Source organism: Anabas testudineus, chromosome 5, assembly GCF_900324465.2.
Source record: "Anabas testudineus chromosome 5, fAnaTes1.2, whole genome shotgun sequence".
Classification (NCBI taxonomy): domain Eukaryota; kingdom Metazoa; phylum Chordata; class Actinopteri; order Anabantiformes; family Anabantidae; genus Anabas; species Anabas testudineus.
This window is the reverse complement of record NC_046614.1, coordinates 7,936,891-7,958,103: the sequence shown is the minus strand read 5'-3', so window position 1 is coordinate 7,958,103 and position 21,213 is coordinate 7,936,891. Positions and strand designations below refer to the sequence as shown.

At 42.0% G+C, this 21,213-nt stretch overlaps 2 protein-coding genes across 3 annotated transcripts; both read left to right on the top strand.

Moving 5' to 3' along the window:
• The first annotated feature begins 38 nt into the window (after positions 1-38).
• Positions 39-15,866, top strand: LOC113154346 (synaptoporin). The gene is made up of 6 exons (XM_026348482.1): positions 39-155; positions 280-345; positions 13,575-13,699; positions 14,018-14,216; positions 14,354-14,545; positions 15,615-15,866. The coding sequence occupies exons 1-6, from the start codon at positions 138-140 to the stop codon at positions 15,864-15,866; spliced, it is 852 nt and encodes a 283-aa protein (XP_026204267.1). The 5' UTR covers positions 39-137.
• Positions 15,867-18,020: 2,154 nt separating this feature from the next.
• On the top strand, positions 18,021-20,910 carry LOC113154345 (zinc finger and SCAN domain-containing protein 21-like). Of its 2 annotated transcripts, XR_003298023.1 has the most exons (4): positions 18,021-18,236; positions 18,447-18,803; positions 18,913-20,743; positions 20,883-20,910. XR_003298023.1 is itself a non-coding variant. In XM_026348481.1 (3 exons), the coding sequence occupies exons 1-3, from the start codon at positions 18,053-18,055 to the stop codon at positions 19,776-19,778; spliced, it is 1,407 nt and encodes a 468-aa protein (XP_026204266.1). In that variant the 5' UTR covers positions 18,021-18,052; the 3' UTR covers positions 19,779-20,809. The 2 variants fall into 2 exon arrangements, 1 of the variants encoding a protein (XP_026204266.1); XM_026348481.1 differs by lacking the exon at positions 20,883-20,910 and having other exon boundaries at positions 18,913-20,809.
• The last annotated feature ends 303 nt before the right edge of the window (positions 20,911-21,213 follow it).

Below are 21,213 nucleotides of genomic sequence, written 5' to 3'. Positions count from 1 at the left end.
TCGGCTTTCTCCGGAGATCCGAGCCGACCGCCCCCTGACTGCTATGCGCGACAGACACATTAATCGAGTCTTGGATTGCGGTTGGAGATTGTTTACATCCAGTCACATAGGTAAGAAGAAAGTGCCCTTTTGTTGAAATGGACACCGCCAATCAGGTGAGATAAGAAAACATGACTGTGAACCATAGATGTAACTAACTGTGCGCAAAATTGGCCGATGTGACGTTAATTGGTAATAGAAGTGGGGCTGCTGTTATCCTCCTCTGTGTCCTCTCTGCAGCTCGCATCTGTGGGGATGTTCCAAGTGCTAAAATTACCTCTGGGATTTATCCGTGTTTTGGAATGGGTGAGTTGAAACTTTAATGTTTTTTTTTTGTTTTGTTTTGTTTTTTTGCATGCAGTAACTTAGTTGTGCGTAAACGCGTAAATAGGTTATGAGACGTGGATGGCGTCTGTGTGTTGCGATAGTTCTACATTTCAGAATCAGATTTTGCCCATGTGGCTTTGACCTGATCCGTCTTTGAATTCATCCAGTGACATTCAAAGTTTTTCACATCTGTTGCGGTTTTTGGTGCCTGGATGTTGGTGTTCCTCGCGTCGTGGAGAGGGACCTGCTATGATCTGTTCCACCGTTACTAAAAGGCTCAAGTTTATGTGAGGATTGACAGCTCCTTGGCTGCTACATGCCAGAAGAAATCGAAATTATGCGTATTTTGGATGCGTCGTGCAAACTAATATAGCAGGAATCAACACGAACGGGGTGGTTTTTGTTCTCACTGAATCAAAGCTTTACTACCTCCTTGTGCCATTTGTAAACTCTGCTGTTTGTTGTACAGTGCTGAGAGGCCTGGAGGCAAGAGGAGATAAGTGATTTTCTTTGATGTGAGTTTAGAGAAATGACTCTAGCCATGAGGGTATTCAGCTTGTGCACTTGTTCATCAGTGTATGTGTGTGTGTGTGTGTGTGTGTGTGTGAGATAGAGAGAGAGAGTATGTGCAAGCTTGTCTTTCCCACTTTTAAAAATGCCATCACATCAGAGAGTCGCCAAGCAGCAATAAATAAAATGTTTTCTGACATGCAAAGGAAGTGAACCTCAAATTCAGTTTCACGTGAGACGTGCTATTTTAGCCAAGAAGAGGCAGATGTCTATCAGTGAGGTGAGTTCCCGAGTGCGTCTCTTTCGGGCTGCTTGTGTATGGGACCAGATTCACTGTGATATTTGTGGGCTGGAGCCAAAGAACAAGCAGATGATCCAAAGCACCATCTGCATGATGAAGATAACACGCTGTCACGGCTCCCTCCGTGTCGTCTTGTTGCTCTGTGTGTTTGCACATGCGATGGAGGGCAGCATGTGTGGCTGCGTGAGTGCGACTGCACATTTTCCCGTGACATCTGATCCACTGATCACCACAATAGTGCTCGTTCAGATGTGATCATACGGCATCTTAAGCAAGGTCCAGTTAATGTTACAGTTCTCCCTACGCACATGCAGACGAACACACAAATATCTCTGGGGCAGGTTACCTCTTCAGCCTCATGACACTGGTATCAAAGTGACCTTTCCGCTGCTGCGCCTTGTTTTCCTCTGTTGCTCGCATCTTAAAAGAGGGAAACTTCTCCAACATCTCTGCTGGCCAGTGGGCTCATAAAATGCAAATAATTCAAATTCTGACCCAGATGTCCAGATGTATTCTACACCCAAAGTGGTGTAGAAGTGGTTAGGCTGTTCCTCTGTAAAGTTATAAAGGAATCTGATCATTCACATTTTCTGTCTCCATCTGAAATCCAATCATGAAACTACAACATTTACCTTATTCTTTCAAAATAAAATGAAACCAATCAAGAAGAGAGGCACCTGTAAGATGTAAGGAATGAGGAGCCAGCACGCTGACACTGTCCCCTACCAAGTGGCATCAAGCTGGGACTGAAGCCTCCCAAACAGCTGCAAAAGACACTCATATTATTAGATGAGTAACATGGCTACAATAACAAGTATATTGCAGCTGCCATTAAACCCACCCGTGCTCTGATGCGGTAATTATTCAAACAAACATGACCTCAGTAATGAAGGAAGTGGGCTTGTATTCATGGACGTGTGTTCATTCATGAATATTCACTGAATGGTGTATTTATTTGTGTAGCTGTAGCTTAAATCCTGACCACAAAGAGGTTCCTTTTTGTATCAGTCTTTCTGAAATATGACACATGACGGTTGGCGTTCCTCCTTATTTTCCAAACAAAATCTGAATTTCACTTTGTTCCTAGTAAAACCTTTAAATATCGTTACATTTAGACCACCATTCCTCTCAACATTAAATGCAATCAGCTGCATGCCCGACGTGGCGTTCGTCTGTGAAGAACCATAGAAACAAAGTCATCCCCTGTAGTTTTTGTGTTTATGTTTAACAAAGATGATTTATTATCTAAAGGCCTGCAGAGATTTGTTTTCCAACATCATGACACCAGCAGAAGCACATGTCTGTCAGTTTGGTTTGTTTACATGCCTCCAGGTATTAAAAGATTTGCTCAGGCAGCGACTGACATTTACTTTGCTTACGATAATGAACCCTTGACTGTATGGTGAATTGGTCATGTGGACAACCAGAAGGTTGTTTAAAGGTTATGTTCACTTCAGTCATCAGCAATATACTAGCAAATTTTAAGCGTCTGCAGTGGGTCAGTACAAGGATAAAACAAATTAATGATCAACCATGTCTGCAGGAAATTCTAGAGGATGCTTTGTGTGTGTGTGTGTGTGTGTGTGTGTGTGTGTGTGTGTGTGTGTGTGTGTGTGTGTGTGTGTGTGTGTGTGTGTGTGTGTGTGTGTGTGCAGTCTCTTGGCCTGTTTGGCACACTGTCAGTGGCTGACATATTCCGCTCCAAACAGCTGTAAGGTCCCCTCTTCTCCACCATGGACCAACTCATGCAGAAGCTGTCCTTTGAGATGTGCCCAAACTCTTCACTGCATGTGTGCAAGCATGTGGGAGTCTCTTCATGCGTGTGTGTGTGTGTGTGTGTGTGTGTGTGTGTGTTGGAGAAAGAAATGGAAGGAGAAAGAGAGCAAAAATTTACAGTTGATTGGACACACGATGCAAATAATATACAGTGGCAAGAAAAAGCATGTGAAGCCTTTGGAATTTCATGGTTGATCTTCATCTAAGTCAAGAGTATTAACAAATATGTGCCTAAAATAACAACACTAAAAATGCTGATCTTTCGTGTCTTTCTTTAATGAAAACAACCTCATAGTGCTGAAAACCATGACATTTCAAAAGGTTCACATACTTTCTTCTTGCCACTGGTACATGCATTTTGTTATGCACTGAAGCATCATCATGGCTGTTGCATCATCACACACAGTGCAGTACTGTATTAAGTGAGTGGCTTCCTGTACTGTAGCAAATCCAAGACTGGTGAGTCACAAAGAATCCATCATGAGTCTAATTTATGAGTAAGGGTGCTTCTCTCATCCAGAACCTTGGGCTTATCCACTGTCCTATGATGTCATCCTGAGTACCTTACTGTACACCAGTTTAGTTTGTCTTAGTATGGGCAGAGCAGTGTGCCAGATTAACCTTGCGCCACAGTAGAAGATTATTTGTCACTTACTTGTCGAGGATTTCAGCTACTGTTCGGGCCTCACTGGATAGTTTATTCAAATATAAAATAAATATATGTAAAATCTAAACAAACAATCCAGGAAGCGTAGCTAAGTTCTGCCCCCTCAGTTATAATTAGTAAGCATGTCAAGTTTGTGAATGTGGATTTTGTTGGATGAAAAATCTCATATTTAGTCTTTAAACTCTCTTACCCTTTAATAATAAAGTTGGAAACATGCAGGAAACATCAGCAAGCTTCACGTGCAGCGAACACTGGCTGCAATTTTCACCAAAGAATTTGATCAGTGTAGCTGTCAGTAGATTTTATCAGCTGTAGTTAATTCATGTTAATTTTATAGCAGCTAGACTGAAACTCCTGGCTGTTGATTAAGGAGCTCACCCAGTGTCGCTGGCTGTAATTCTGTCAAAGACTGTATGTGAGTGAAAACACACATCACTGATAACTTCATTCTGTTACTGCAAGTGAACTGTGTTAGTTCAACAGAGTGGAGCGTCTTCACTTTAACTATACAAATGTTGTGTTTGATTGCCACACATTAAATATATACCCAGTTCAATTTCCTATGCATATAGAAAACTTTCAAATAAATAATTTGAGCTCATTAACCTCCTAGATTCATCTTGGGAAAACGTGAAATCAAAATATTAAACTGATTAACGCAGGTGTCATTTGAATTGCAAAAAAACAGATGCAGAATGAGTCTGTAGTCATGCAAATATAGCAAAACCCAACATTAGTAAACACAACACAGCTGATTTTGAAAAGCAGCGAGTTGGCAAAATTAGACGCATCCCTCTCTTTGTCACATTTTGTGTATTGACCAATCATCTTAGTAATGTGTTATACTGTTGGCTATGACAGATTGCTTCACAGTGTTCATAATAAACATTTGAGTGGGTCCAAACACACATGCACACACACATGCAGCAAGGGAAGTGAAAGGAGGGAGATGCAGAGGGATTGTCGGCAGCTGCTGACAGATATCGCAAGAGACTTGCCAGGTCAAAGATTTGTTTTTCAGCACTGAAATCACTCAATTCATTTTGACAGTTTACATGAGTCTGGGGAAAAAATTACACCTATTTTAAATGCTTCAAGAGAAGACGTTAAGCGTGTGGTATCCATACAAACACACATCTCAGTGTCCAAAAGTTCTCTTGGATTAGGCAGTGGAATTGACTTTAAGATAAACAGTATCAGTATCATAAGGAGGTATTTCACTTCTCTATCTAATATTGTTCAAAAATAACAAGCTCATAGTAACCCCCTGCAAAAATTGAGTGGTTCATAACAATTATCACCAGATACCGTGTAGCAACTGATAACTGTCATCTCTGATATGTCAGTCTGCAAAAGTGTGATATCATTAAAAGTTTTATGTCTTATGTTTCCCTATTACTATTAAAACATCAACTCCTACAGAATTAAACAAATTATAGACAGTATATTATAGACAATACAATATGGAACATGCTTAGTTAATACATGGAAAGAGAACAACATAGCGTTTTACACCATGTTTAATCTTCGGCTTTGGACCTATTAAGCAGGGCCTAATTAAACTGCACTGCAGGGTGCCTTCACTGTTATGGGGCCACTATACTCTGTTGGAAGTGCTGGAAACCCCCCACTACTTCTGTAACAATGGCCACAGCTTCAGTGGAAAGGCTCACAAGAGTTGGTGAAGCTAGAGCAACTGCAGAGATCAGTGCTCTGGTGGATTTAGAAGGAGGTTTTCATTTGTATCTCTGTCCTGGACATCACTAATGCAAAGAGGGTCAGTGGAGGGTGTCCAAGGTGGAGGTGACACAGATGCAGAATTTGTCCCTGGAGTGGATGCTGGAGGTTTTGTTTCAACCAAGTTCCTAGTCAAGCAGTCCTGTAGTTACACTCATAGGATGAGGAAATGGTAATCGAGGACCCAGAAATGGGTCTGATGTTCTGGTTTGTTTGGGATTGTTGTTTAGGTTAGCTTTTTCAGTTTCATACTTCCTGGCCTGAACCTCAGTAATGGATGCAGGTTCAGCAGGGGGTGTTGAAGAAGCTGGAACTACAGCAGAGTCTGGTGCTCTGGAAGGTTTTGGTTCCTTCTCCAGCCTGGGCTTTTCACTGTCATTCACTCTGACCTGAAGCTCTGTATTAGATGCAGGTCCGGCAGAGGATGTCGAAGAAGCTGCTGGCAGCACAGAAGAGTTTGTCTCTGGACTGGGTGTTGGCTTCTCCTCGGGAGATTCAATGGCAGGGGTCAGATGAGTCGACACTTTGAGGCCCTGGGGGTGAAACATCGCACAAATATGTTCCAAAATTAATTGTTAAAAATGTTAAACAACTGTAGCATAACTGCTAATAAATGTGCATCAGATGTGACTCACTGAAAATTAGGAGGTAAGGCCTGTGGGGAGTGGAGAAGCATCTGGGCTTCAAACTCAACATGCCTCATTTTATTGCTGACGTTTTCTGCCCACACCTGAAACAAGTAGATGTGAAGTGCACTTTTGACATATAGTATAGTTAATACAGTGGATCCTCGTGGCACAAATGAACACGGTGAGTTCAGGTTGAGGAGTGTGGGTAGAATTCGGATCACCGAGTCACAACACGCCACACTGTAGAACCAAAGTGCTTATGTGGCTCATTCAGGTTGGTCACAGAGGAAACACTTTTTGTAAATGTCCAGTGTTTAAATGAAGTTTAAAGTGTTTAAACGTCACACATGACATGTGCTGTATGTTGTCGGTGTCAAATTTCTTCAAATTTGCCACAACTCTCACCTTGGAGTCCAACGTTCAAAGGTCAAGGACGTAGTTACCTCATGTTCATCCAATTTTTGTTGTGAATGTGATGTCCCCGGAGCACCTTGAGGAAATTTCTTCATAAATTGACACAAATTGTCACATGGGGTCAAGGATATATCAGACATTTTACATTGTGTGTATTTATGGCACTTTTAATGTTAACCACTGAGCACAACATCGATAATGTTGACAGACACATAATACAACTTCCTACTGGCAGAGAATAACCCAGTCCTCAGGCAATTATAAGACTGTAAAGCACCGAGTTGGCCAGTGAAAATATGTAAGCATGCATTATTGGTAGATTACATGCAATGTGATCTGAATACTTTACTTCTGAATACTGTTCCATGACTATAAATACCTTTCCTCATTTTCTGTTTAGTGCTGGACAGTAACATTATTAGGAAATGAGGACATTTAATGAGTCAGTAGTCTACAGAAAATACGAGCTTTTCTGTCCATCTGGACAGAAGTTATTTCTATGAGCCCTTCAACAAAACCCTGGTGTGTTTACCCCCTTTCACAGATGAGATCATATTATATAATGTTTACATATCCATAACAATATCTGAGTAATCTTTCTAGAAATTATATCCTAAAAAAGGCTTATTCAGGTTGGAGGTAGGGGTTCCTGGTGAGCTACAGGATGTGACGTGATCTGTCCTGACCCATCAGGTCAGAGATAAACCTCTGTCTCCCTTTAAACCCCGAGACGACAGTCCACCATTTGTGACTCAGACAGGAAAAGGTTAGCATGTCTTCTCTTGTAGTGGCCATGTCTGCTCAAACAAGACAGCCCCCCCCCGCGCACATAGTACATAGAAGAGCACAGGTGTCAAGACAATACATAGAGAGCATAAAGAAATGGAGATGTCTTAGAGACACACTGAGACAGAGCTTTTGCATTACTACACACCAAAACAAACTCTTGTTTTGGTATTTTAGAGAGTTAATTACAGACCTAAATAGTCATGACCCCTAGAAAAATATCAAATGTAAACAATACAAATGCCTAATCTATTTTATTTTATATTATTCAATATTAAATGAAACTATTATTAAATTCTTTAATAGATTTATGTGTGTTTTCTTAAATAAATCCCAACGAAAGACATGGAAATGTTCATGGCCTAAAACTTAGAAGGGAATGAAGGAGGGCTCTCTTCAGTTCTCCTCCACTTCTGTCTGTCATGTCCATGACCACATTTCTTAGTGTCACATCTTTTTTTTAATCACTTATCTTGCTTAATCTGTTGAATCTCAGTTTGCTGAAGACATACAGTCTTCTTAACGTCCCCTTTGGCTTTCATGTCCCGATTCCACAAGACTCATAATTAGACCTCATAGTCAGGGCTGCTGCCATTTTTCACGACTGTGGCTGAATAGCTTACTCCAGTGCAGTATGTTAGAAGATGACATCCCTATTCCCCATTCACACTTAACGCTATATTTATTATACACCAAACCAACCTGAACCTTTTAGAAACGAGGTAAAGCCACAACTGGCATGAATTGGAATCGTTTTTCCCAACATTCCCAGGACACCGCTCCTTCACTAAAGGAAACCCACCAACATCTACAAAAGCCCCCCCCCCAGCTTAATAACTGCAGTTACTGACCCTACAGGGCACAGTGGCCGGGTTCCAGCTGGGTCACCTGACCGAGCGGCCATGGAAGCCCCATGGGGAGAGAAGCAACACCAAGACGGGACACTGTTACAAAAATAAATGGCGATTTTCTGCCTGCTTATAGTCAGTCAAGCTTACAGAGGGCGGGAGCAGAGAGATAGAGAAAGATGAATTTAGGCTGTGTGGGACACAAAGCACTTCCCGTGCAGGAAGGGATTAGCCGCGGCTAAATGAGCTACTGATTTTGTTCTGAAGCACAGATCATAGAGCTTTCACTTGAAGGCTCGTGGTTGTCACCTCATTGTGTAACTTGTTCTGTAATCTTCTGTAGCTCGGATGATATCCCTCATCACTGCTCAGTTCAAATGTGAATCTGTTTGCTCGACCCCCATTGAGCTTCCATTCCTAATGTGCGCTTGTCATTTTGTTTTGCATTTAACTAGCTGGCATAACATTGCTCATTTTTTGCAGCACTGAGAGCAAGTGAGACTGTGTGTGTGTGTGTGTGTGTGTGTGTGTAGACTGTGGCTAATGCTTCTGCTTGAGTGGAGAGACTTACATACTGTATTTTTATATTTTTATTCTACGGCCACCTACATAAACACTGCACACTTACATCTAGGTCCTCAAACGCTTAGACATTCACATGAGCGTGCACAGGACGTCACACGCATTCTCACGTGTCCCACGTGCCAGCCACGCAAACACAAACATCAACACATAAATGAATCAAAATGCACTGTTAATAGACAAGAACGGACATGTGACGTAACACAAACAGACTGAGGTTCCACATTTCCAGAGTTTGACTAGTCCATTATAGGAGAGCATCGCCTTTGTGTCCTCTTTAAGTTGAGGAAGACGAGTGATGAGAAGAAAACTGATTTATGTTTCATACTATACTATTTCATTATTTTAAAAAATCGTAACTTTTTTTTTTTTTTTCTGATAAGCGTAATTTTTTACTTTCTTTTCCATTCACTTTTCTGATAGCACTTAGTTCGGAATCTGCCTCTTATCTCGCTCTATCCAGACCCCACCATTTATGCAATCGGGTTTTCTAGCTTTTAGTGTGGTTTCATTCTAACTTAGGTTGAACGATAAGCAATTTTAAAGAGATGTTCCACCCCTTCCCAATCTCTGTCTCCCTTTTTTTTTTTCATTTATCTCTTTCTGTCTTCATAAAGAGTGTCCTAGATTTTTTTTTTTCCCCTCCCATTCAGGCAGGGAGAGGGGCTGAAGATCTGAGAGGCGTTTTTTTTGTGCTCCTAAGGCAGCCTCTTGACACTGCGATGATTCCTATTAACTTGAATAGAGCAGGTGGACGGGGCTTGCAGTGTGTGTGTGTGTGTGTGTAGCATCTGTGAGGAGATATGTGAAAATGTCAAGTGCAGCTCATCAGCGAATGCATCATTTAGCTTGTCTGCCACTTAACGTGATCCTCACCTTCCCACTCGGCGGTACCTCCGTCGCTCTCTCTGCCGCTCTTATCGGGTCCTCTCGCTCAAGCAGCTCCTCTGTTTCATTCCACTTTATATTTAATGTACAGTTTGTGACATCCTCGTTGTCCTAATTTTAACAAGCCAGCATTCCTTAAACTCTCTCGTTTTTTTTTGTGTCCACTATTTCTAATAAATGGTGGTCCGGTCTAAAGCCAGTGGATCAGTTTCGTAATCCTCAGCCTGCCTCCGCTCCTTCACACTGCTCATTTCATGTCCTCATTTGAGCCTCTAACTCTGTTTGAGCTACATGCGAGTATCCTTAGACAGAATTGACCATTTTATCTTTCAGGTAAAAAAAAAAAAAACATTACATCAGTTTGACAGTAAGTATTTTTACATTAGTAGTGTTCACTTGATTGCCATATAGGTTGGTGGAGCAGAGGACAAACAGAGAGATGTTTCGGAGCTTCATTTGCACTGCAGACATTTTTTCATTCCTGTACCCTGGCTTTTCTCTCTCCCTCTCTCTCTCTCTCTCTCCGGTTTTTCCACTGTCTCCCTCTCTCTCTATCTCTTGTTCCCTGAGGAGCCCAGCTGGAAGAGGCAGATAAACACACGGGGGCACTGGGCTTAGCACCCACCCTCTCTCCACAATGCCACGCTCCTCTGTTCAAAGGCCCCAGCCAGAAATGAGAGGGGCTAAAACCGTGCCGAAAATCACAGGGAGAGGAGGCAGCTGCAGGGGAGAGCGAGAGAGAATAGGGATGTACAGAAAGAGAGAGAGAGAGAGAGCGAGAGAGAGATGGTTATCTGGCGGTGCTTGTGATAATAAGAAGGGAGCATTTGTTCTGGTCACTTCTCTTCTACCAATTGTTTGTTCAGATAAACACATGCTACAGTCTGCATGTACAGTATTTATGAGACCCGTGATGGGGTGTGTAGACGTGCTGTTTGCACATTCAACTGGGTGTTTGTTTGTGGTCTATCGCATCACAACACCAACCAAAGCAAATGAGAACTCTTTAGTAGAGAAATTCCCAACAGATGTTCCAGCTGTGAACCTTGACAGCCAGATAAGCAGCATCCAGCCTTCACCTGAGGCCTGAAGGTGCAGTAAACAACTGCATATATGAAGTTTGCCATACAGCGTTTGGCTTTGATTTGGACTGCTCTAAACCAACTTATCCTCTCTTTACTGTACCGTAGCCTTGCAAACAGCATGCACTTCAAGAACATGCATAGTCCGGCTTAGTGGTCTGATAGCGCCATCCTGAGGCTGAAGGGCCTTTCAAACAGCATACGATACTGTACGTCCTCCCCAGCTGCTGGCAAGTTGCACGTCCAGCTGCGTGTAATATGGGAGAGGGGAGGCTCATGCTAACCAGGCGTCAGGTCTGATTATGGTGATCATAGCTGTAAGAGCTCTTGAGGCTATCACAGCTTTATATGGAAAACTGGGCTTAGAGAGTCAGAGAGAGAGAGCGTGTGTGTGTGTGTGTGTGCATGTGTGTGTTTGTGTGTGTCATTATGGGTTTTACATACTTAAACATTTACACTGTAAAGTGTGTTTTGTCTAAATCACCTACCATGCCTGCACCCTTTCTCATATGATGTCCAATCTGCTCCATCTTCATGTGGAGAATTAGTAATTGTGCACATTGTACTTGAAACAGAAACAGCGTACATCCAATCTCAACTGAAGACGTGTACACTCTCATAGCCTTCAGCCATCTTCAGTCACAGTTCATATAAAAATGTAATCAATCACTATAATAATCAAATTTACAGATGTTTCATCCAGCTGCAAACACCTTAATTCTGAGTTTTAATTAATTCCACATTAGCACACGGAAAGTTTTACCAGTCTACTCATCGGTTTCAGGACAAAGTGGTGCAAGGCGAGGACCACAAAGCCAATATGCCACTTCAGTTCCACAATGATGTTTTTCTGAGCCACACTATTGTTGGTAGGCACTACCATAGTCCATCGATTACCATAAACTGTGAGCTTTCTGTGCACAATACATATTAGTATACATTACAGTGCCAATGTGATGTCCACATCCTTATGTAAAATGCTGTGTTTGGGCTTGTATCGTGTCCCTAACAAACCTGCTTACACCTTCCTGTTTTCTAATCATTCTAGGTGATTAATATTTCATCAGATTTTAACAAGCTGACCTAGCATGAGAGCCATACTGTGCTAACAAATCTGTTCAAAAGTAAACAGTGATGTATAATCTGGTATGGACTTTAGAAATGACATTATAAGATTGATGCTCTAGAGATTATGGGGTTAAAACTTTAATTATCCTCCACTAAGCACATTCATTTTGATCAAATAGCCACTCAATAGCCTGTTTTCCGTAAAATGATTTGAGCTACATGTTAAGGTGCTGTTAATATTTTCTCACCATGTCATATGATTTATAACGTCTATTGGTGATCAAGTTCATTTCTTCATTTACTCAGCACCAAAAAAGGTAAAATACAGTAGAAGAATGGAGGCAAATCTTATAGACTGTCCATTCAAACATGCTGTAGGTAAATTACTGACTGATGTAATGTCCTCTTAAGAAGACGGTTCCATGCATAATGACCCATAAACTGTGCAAGATTGTGCAAACTGTATTCTGCCTTTGGGTAGACCTTAAACAGGTATGTAAGTATTGCAGCTGCAAAGAGCAATAATTCAAATCTAATTCAAATTCATTCTAAATGTGTTTATCTAACAGTTTGAGTATTATTACCATAATGATAATGGTGAAGAATTAGTAATGGTAGTGATGAAGATCATAGGATGATCTGATGACATCTGATGATTTTCATTCTTATTCTCTCACATTGTTGTTGCTGCTGTGTGCATGCGTCTTCATAGTCAGAGTAGAGATCAATTTTAAAGCAAACATGTGCCCAATGAGAAAAGTGTTTTGTTTTGTTTTTTTAAGTAAGTATGCTGATGAAGTCATCATGAGATGACAGTGGAGGGAGCTCAAACTGTGATGTCTTCCTCCAGATTCTCATGCTGTCCTAATTCAGCCCCCACACCCACTGAAGCTATTGTAGTCTGTGTGCTGATGTGGCCAAAAATTCTATCAGTTGGTGTTAAATTGGCTTCACGGCAGAAAATTTGTTGCGATATCCACAGGCAAGTATTTAAATGATGGGGCTGCTGAGACATACTCTGTATCAGCAGTGGAGCCTGGTACTAGATATTCATTCTAGTTGCAGTTTGGATGTTTCCTGTGACTTTGTTCTGAGGTGTGAACGTCTTCATGGAATAATTAAAACCCTTGAAGTCTCTTTATTTCTTAATTCATATATTGTCAAAGCTGTTTTACTTTGTAATTTTTATTAATGATGGATCATTTTACTTATGGAGTTAGTAGAGAGCACAACAGATCTGAAAGAGACTAAAAATTGGACTTATATTTGTCAGGTGGCCAAGTGAAGACCTTCAAACCCAGACTGCACGTTAAGGTGCAGAGTCTCCTGTACGAGTACAATAGCATAGTCAGCAAAAATGTTTTTGTTATCTGGCATTCACTTGATGTACACTAGCTCTGCTATTACTCCATGAATTGGTCTTTAATACCAAGAGCACTATGTACTGACTTAAACAAGCTCTGAGCGCCCTCTGCTGACCCTCTTTTTACCAGCAGGAATACATCAACACTATAGACTTTTGTGTCCATCCACATCTATTGTCTTTGTAAAGGATAATGGAAAGGCACAGTACACACATCCCTTATGGGCGGAGAAATAGGAAACTGGTTTCTAACATCATATCATATGAACATCATAACAGACATAAAAAAGCACAAATATATGACATGATATAACCATGAAGTAGATGGTTTACAGCAGAAGACTTCAGGTGTCACAGCTCAGAACAGGAAAGTGAGGCTGCAATTTGCAGGCGCTCACAAAAACTGCTTTACTGGCAACTTCAAGTTAGTGTGGGTCTGATGACATCATGACAGTATTACATTGTAGAGGGTGGCTGTACATGACTGTGTGTGCTGCATGTTGCCTCAACATGGACAATATTCATAAATGTATTTTTTTTTTTCTTTCTCTGTGCAGCTCTTTGCCATTTTTGCATTTGCAACATGTGGAGGCTACTCCGGGCAGCTGCGAATCAGTGTTGACTGCATGGAGAAGGCCAGCAGCAACCTCAGCATCGACTTTGACTTTGCTTACCCTTTCAGGTGAGTGGGCTCCAGCTCAGCCTGTCAACCTCATTGTTTCACTCTTTGTCTGCACATGCTCCTGATCTTAAGGTTGGGTGTCGTACGTACAAACAGATGCCGCGAGTGTGAACCCGCAGTGCATGATGATGACGGTTACACTGTAATGACTGCGCTCAGTGTTTTCTGTCAGTGTTCAGTTTCTTCTCTCTTCTCATCCACAGGGTAGACTGTGTAGAGCTTTTCGTAACACATTAATGCAGTTTAAATAGGACCACCTTCAATGCTTTTTATTATTTAGTAGGGTTTGAGGCCTCAATCTTTCTCTGTGTGTGTCAGGTTGTACCAGATGTCCTTTGAAGCGCCCATGTGTGAGGGCATGAGGAGGGAGCGTGTGTTCCTCATCGGAGACTATTCATCCTCTGCAGAGTTCTTTGTCACCATTGCCGTCTTTGCCTTCCTGTATTCCCTCACGGCCACCATCGTCTACATCTTCTTTCAGAACAAGTACCGTGAAAACAGCCGAGGACCACTCATTGTGAGTACAGTGACCTTCACAACTGTGTTTGACATCTTGTACCGACTCATCCAAGAAGCCGTATTGCCAGATATAACACTAACAGCTGAACTATCAACATGTGTGTACTGTTTCTCTCATCTCTCACCTGCCATCAGGACTTTGTAGTGACTGTGGTGTTCTCCTTCATGTGGCTGGTCAGTTCCTCTGCTTGGGCAAAGGCTCTGTCGGATGTGAAAGTGGCCACTGATCCAGATGAGCTGCAGCTCCTCATCTCTGCCTGCAAAGTCCAGACCAACAAGTGTGGCTCTGTGTACGGCCCTCGCTGGTCCGGACTCAACACCTCAGTGGTAGGTTTCACAGGGTATGTGCATCATATTCCCGTCCAGGGTTGCATTCATTTTTCACCAAGATCTTGTTTCGATGATGGGATAAAGTCTTCTCCAGCACATCCCAAAGATTCTCAGTGGGGTTAAGGTCTGGACTCTGTGGTGGCCAATCCATGTGTTAAAAATGATGTGTCATGCTCCCTGAACCACTCTTTCACAATCTGAGCCCGATGAATCCTGGTATTGTCATCTTGGAATATGCCCGTGTCATCATGGAAGAAAAAATCCACTGATGCAATAAACTGGTCATTCAGTATATTCAGGTAGTCAGCTGACTTCATTCTTTGGACATATAATGTTGCTGAACCTACCCCTGACCAACTGCAGCATCTCCAGATCATAGCACTGCCCCCACAAGCCCCGATGCACCCATCACCCTGGAACAGGGTAAATCTGGATTTATCAGAATTGGACAGTTCTTAATCCAGTTTTATTAGTTTCATCAATCTCCTTAGATGTTTTCTTGGCCAATAATTTGACCCTTCTGAAACAGATTAACATCTTTTCCACAGGACGTGTCTTCAGACATTGTTGTTTAAGAAATAAAATGAAATCACTGCATCAGTTAGGGTTAAATAACTTGTTGCCAGCTGAAAAATAATCATCCATACAGTAATTATCCAATGAGAGGCTCTTACCTCTTTGCTTAAATAAATCAACTTTTTTGAATGGGCAGTGTATTATATTACAGAAGAATATATTAAAACACTGTAAACGGTTGGAAAAATATGAATAATCAGTCAAGTGCAGAAAGGTGCTAAGATCTCAGTTAAAGTGGATTGTGTGATGGACACAGGCCAGCAGGGGAATGATTTTGATTGACCAGCCCAGAGCACACACTCAAAGAAGGCGTGCATATTAAGTTATATGTGAAGATGAAAAAAGCTCCTTTCAGTAGATCATAAACTGTATATTGAGATGGGAAATAAACAACTTTATCTGTTCTGGAGGTTTTGTATTTATTCTGAAGTATTCTGAATTTCTAAGATGTTCATGTTTAAATTAGCTTTGTTTCGTTGTCTCTCTTCAGGTTTTTGGGTTTCTCAACTTTGTTCTATGGGCTGGAAACATCTGGTTTGTCTTTAAGGAGACCGGATGGCACAAGGGAGCTTCAAGACTTGCAGGCGGAGCAACTGAAAAACAGAGTGGTACCTTCAACCAGCAACCCTACAACCAGGGTAGTTTTGACCAGTCAGGGAGCTACAACACCCAGGGAAACTTCAGCCAGGCATCTGAATACAGCCAGGTCGGAGGACCCACCTCCTACTCCAATCAAATGTAGCTGTGCCTTTTCGTTTTGTGAGTGGCACTTCTGCAGTTTACTCCAGGATAATCAGGGGGTAAGAGGAAAGGAGGAAAGTAGATTTAATGCTCGTCTTCTGCTCAGTTTGCCATCAGTATGTCTGTGCAGATAACAAAAAGATTATCTTAAAAAAAGGTGTCAACGTGCACGCATTGTAGATAGCAGTATTGTTTGGTATTGTACAAAGTTACTAGATATAGACTTTTATTCCTTCTCTTTCAGAGGTGATGTTTACTGAATGTTGTATTTGTTGTAGTCTGAAACACATCAGTGACAGTTTCTCTCTAATTTGCACTCTGTGATCAAGGAAAAAGTGATTTAGGTTTGCATAATTCAAATTCAAGTTTTGAAGTGCATGGTGTTGTATGTATGTTAATATGCTTTCTGTGAAACTATACAAATGTTGTCTCTGAAGGTTTACAAAATTGACACTGCCCTGATTCATTAATGAAAGTTTATTTTGATGAGTATTATTACTTTTATAAAATCTAAACGGAAGTGTATTTTCATAATATACAGATTCAGAAAACTATTTCAGGAGATTTGTTTCTGTTAGATTTGTTATAAAAACATTTCAACTTTTGTCTGACATTTGTTTTGATACTGTCAGAAGTTTAAAAAACTAAAGCAATAACTGCATATTGCCAAAGTAAACTATACAGGAGCTCTGCAAAAACAAAGTGCAGTATGCAACCGCTGTAGCATGTAGTTTGTAGGTATCACATCAAAATTTAATAGAGGGAAACCTTCTCCTTTGTTGTTTACACATGGCCACTTCTGCTACCAATTACTGAGAAAAAAATGATATATACAAGTTATACCTCTCTAAAGCATGTTTAAAGTATCCATTTAGAACAGTTCAAACCCAGCAAAAAAAGCACATCGATATCACAGTTATAAAACATGATCAGTGAATAGTGGGCTCATCTGTACATAAATAATACTGAGCTTTTGTTTAACTTTAAAAATCACAATTCATGTTTGTACAACTTTTAAAAATGTGTCAAGTTCATGTGAAGTAATCATCACAAGATGATACCCAGTTGCTGTTTGTTTACATCCTTATGACTTGTTCAACCCTGTTTCTTGACCTCCTACGCATGTGACTTGCATCGGTGTAGTGACGCAGATTAAAGATCCATGTATGTATAATACAGCCATGATAAGTGTGTAAGGGTCCATATACTGAGCCTGTATCATACGGGGATTCATGCTAATAAAGATGCACAAATTTCCCCATGGTCAATGCGTGCATTTGCTGAAATCTCTCCCGTCTCCACGTGTTGCCTTGGTTTTCCTAAAATCAGTGATGCTTCGTGGTCTGTGAGACCCTTTGAAGTACAATGTGAAGCGCACATTGACGAAGTGAACTTTTACTTTCTGTTAGTCAGTCAGCAGTCAAGTGAAGTATTTCGCACACATTAGTGTCCAGCTAATGTCTGTTGTTGTATGTGCCCCTAAACTTTAGGGCCTGAAGCAATGTAATGAAAACGTGTCAAATGTGCCTTGAGATTTCAGAGAGCTACTCTCACTGGGAAATCCAATTAGCCTCTGACGAACCACTCATTAGTTCTCTCCTTGGAGGGGACTGGTTGTGATATTAAACTTCCAAATTGATCAAATATGACCCTGCTCACCAGGAGCAGTGTCACTACTTCCAATAAACTTAATGTCAAACAAAAAAGATTCACTTCTCTCACCGCTGCTACACTGTACTGCAGGAACTTACATGGTGCATACAGGTGTTGTCACAAAAGATGAAAGTATTGCACAGATTGTGTGAACTGTATTTACAGGGAGGGCTCTTTTCTATATTTCTCATGTCCATGTTCCATGTAATAAAGTCTATGTTTCACCCTAATAAGGAAGACGTCCAGTTGCCACGACTCATCTTCCGGATAAATATGTTTTAAGTGCTTTGGACATCTTTTTCATTTGTCTTTACATAAAAGAGGAGGTGAAAACAATAGAAATAACTGTTAAAAACAGCTTCAACAACAACTGGGATATAATAGCTATGTATGGGTTTATAGTGTAGTCGGCAGTTTCCCTGTGTCGCCACCAGGAGGCGACATCCGCCTGTGTGAACGCTCCCACCGCTTTTAAAAAACACCACAGAAACAGAAAGCGACATCCTGAGATGTGTTCGTCTTTCCAAAGCAAACATGGACTCTCTGACGCACCTGAACGCTTTTATCTCGGAGCGGCTGACGGCCGCGGCTGTGGAGATCTTCGGGGCGGTGGAGAAAACGCTGGTCGAGTACCAGCGAGAAATGAGTCGGTCCAAGGACGAGATAGATCACCTGCGGTCCCTGGTGCTGTGGCCTGAAGTCAGGTTACATAGATCAGGTGTGTAGGTCAGGTTGGACTCTGTCATGAAGTTTGTCATGTGTTTATTTTATGAATATACATGTAAAGTTGGAGCTAACATAATGATGCATCCTGTCAGTTTAGTGATGTTGTTGTCCTGGAGTACACTCAGTACATCCTGAGTGAAACACTTGTGATTAATGACACCCCCCCCCCCCCCTCTCTGCTATGCTGTTTCTCGTCATTCAGCTGCTCACCAGCTCAGCCCCCTTGGTTGTGATCAGGAGGCTGCTACTGAGTGCTGCCACGACAAGCGCCAGGCTCCAGGTGTGAGCCCAGGGAACCGGGTCACCCTGCATGTCAAAGAGGAACACGACCAGAGGACCGACCAGCAGCGTGGCACCGCTGTGTCTCCTCAGATCGTGAAGAGGGCTCACAAAGATCTGTCCCGGCACCTGTACAGGATACTGCACGTCGAACAGACGGCCGATATCAAATCGGAGCCTGATAGTGACGAGTTTATAACGTCTCCATCGAGGAGAGAAGCAGAGCTCCACTGTGGAATAAGTGCAGAGTCATGTGGACTTCAGCAAGAAGCTCTGACAGGTGAGGAGAGGACTGGGCAAAAGCACATCACAGCACATCAAATGTAAAAGAAATAATCTTATTATTGTAACTATATACAGCAGCTATTACAGAATGTTCTTTTTTGTAGACCCTCTTGAAATCGCTGATCATGCGCAGGACTGGTCTGATGAGCAGCAGTATCCTGAACATGACTGGAGCCCCTGTCCGGAGGATGAGGAGTCTAATCCCCGTCCCATCAAAGTGGAGAAGTTCACATCACCAAGTCCTCGGGAAGAGACTGAGCACGAGTATGAATTCCCCCTTAAGTTGGAAAAGAGTGTTTACAATGCGCCTCACTCTTCCTGTCATGACCAGACTGGGAGGACCCAAACGTTGCACGCAACAGAGGAGGAAAGATGTGACGAGGGAGGAGGCAGCAAACTGTCCAGGCTCACAGGAGTGCCTCAGCCCTTCTACTGCGTCGATCCCGACTCTCATGATGAAAATGCAGAGTGTGTGATGAACGGAGAGTCAATTAGAGTGAACCTGTTAACAGGAGCAAGGAGAAAGAAAAGGAAAACCCCCAACTTGTGCTACAAGGAAATCAACAGTATATCAGTGGAGGAAGATGTCAATGATCTGACCAGGGAGAGAAGGCACACTTGTCCCATGTGTGCGAAACGTTTTAAAGAGTCGAGCCATTTGAAGGAGCACGTGAGAATCCACACGGGAGAAAAGCCGTACCAGTGTAAGCAGTGCGGTATGAACTTCAGGCAGAGCGGCGCTTTGACTTTGCACATGAGAATCCACACGGGAGAGCGACCATACCAGTGCAACGACTGCGGCCGGCGCTTTAACCGGAAAGGCGACATGGAGTCCCACATGGTGACGCACACGGGTGAAAGACCCCACATGTGCACGGTGTGTGGGAAGAGCTACAGGAGGAAGAGCAACTTAAACACGCATCTAAAGGTCCACGCTGAGAGCAAAAGGGATTACACGCAACCGCTGTAATGGTTTGATGCATGGATCAGTCACCCTGCAGTGTATTACTAGTTACTAACAGCAGAGACGAATTGTTACAAGATTTGTTATCCCAACAAGGCTCAAGCAAACAGACGAGATTTATATATCTGCACTTCTACATGAATTAATCTCTTGTGTGAGACGTTAGTTTTATTATTTAATTTCAGCAGCAGTACTTTTGAGTACTGGTTTCATATTGAGGGACACATTAGCTTTAGAGATGTGCTCACAGTAACAGATCATCCACTCTGTTCCTCTTTGGCCCAGTTCCCACTCACATGGAAACACTTTTGCATGTGTTTTTTAAATGTGTGTGTGTGTGTGTATGTATGTGTTCGGATTCAGGTTGACAAGCTGCATTTGTCTAGTTAGTCAAACTCGTTTTTTTTTTTTTATCTTTTAATTTCCAATGTGTGTGTGTGTGTGTGTGTGTGTGTGTGTGTGTGTGTGTGTGTGTGTGTGTGTGTGTGTGTGTGTGTGTGGTATCTGTTGAACATAGCAAAGCATTTAGCAGCTATTGACATTTATTCATCAGGTGCCCAGAAACTTAAAACACACCACTCGTGTAAGGTGACTGAAAATGTGTTTACAGCTGGTGTTGATGTGGCACAAGTGGCCAAAAATTAAGTAAAAAAAAAAAAACAAGATAAGAATTAATGTCGTTATTGTGTCTAACATCACAATTTCTGCAAACGTGAATGTGCAGCACAGTTTAAAGATTATTTGGCTTCTGTGTCTTTCCACCAGCTCAAGTCAAAGCTAATCCAACTGATGATTATTCTCCAACACAAAACAAACTTAATGTTCCCGGCAGCACACAACTTAAGACAAACTTGACTTTTCTGGACGTCTTTCTTTGGCCATTCAGTGTTTCAGCAGTCAGCTTCTCAGCATCTCTACCTGGCAGCCCGAGCTTGGACCTTATTACTGCCTCTGCTGTACACACAGTACACGTGGGTTTGAACTGAAATTTCTGTATTTGAACCTTCAATAAATGTATAATTTTATATTATACATTACTATAACTATTGTATGTGTGTGTATACGTATCAAATCTTTTTTTCATAAAATGACTTTTAATCAACATTCAAGCTTCCTGAAGTCCGAAGTGTACAGGGTGAAGAGGAAAAGACAAGACTGTGCCCTGTGGAGCACCTGTGCTACAGACCACAGTGTCAGACACACCGTTCTGCAGGCAGACGTACTGGGGACATCCTCAATAAGTCCCCGGGCTTGTCCAGGTGGGTGTAGGTGCGATGGAGCAGATGTATGATGGCATCACCCACCCCATGATGGGATTGGAAAGGAAACTGGAGGGGGTCAAGTGAGGGTTTAAATAGAGGTGGGAGGGACTCCAGGATCAGCCAGGAGAAGAGCTATTTAACCTATTGACCTGAACCCAGGTTCAGTTTTCATTGTTGTG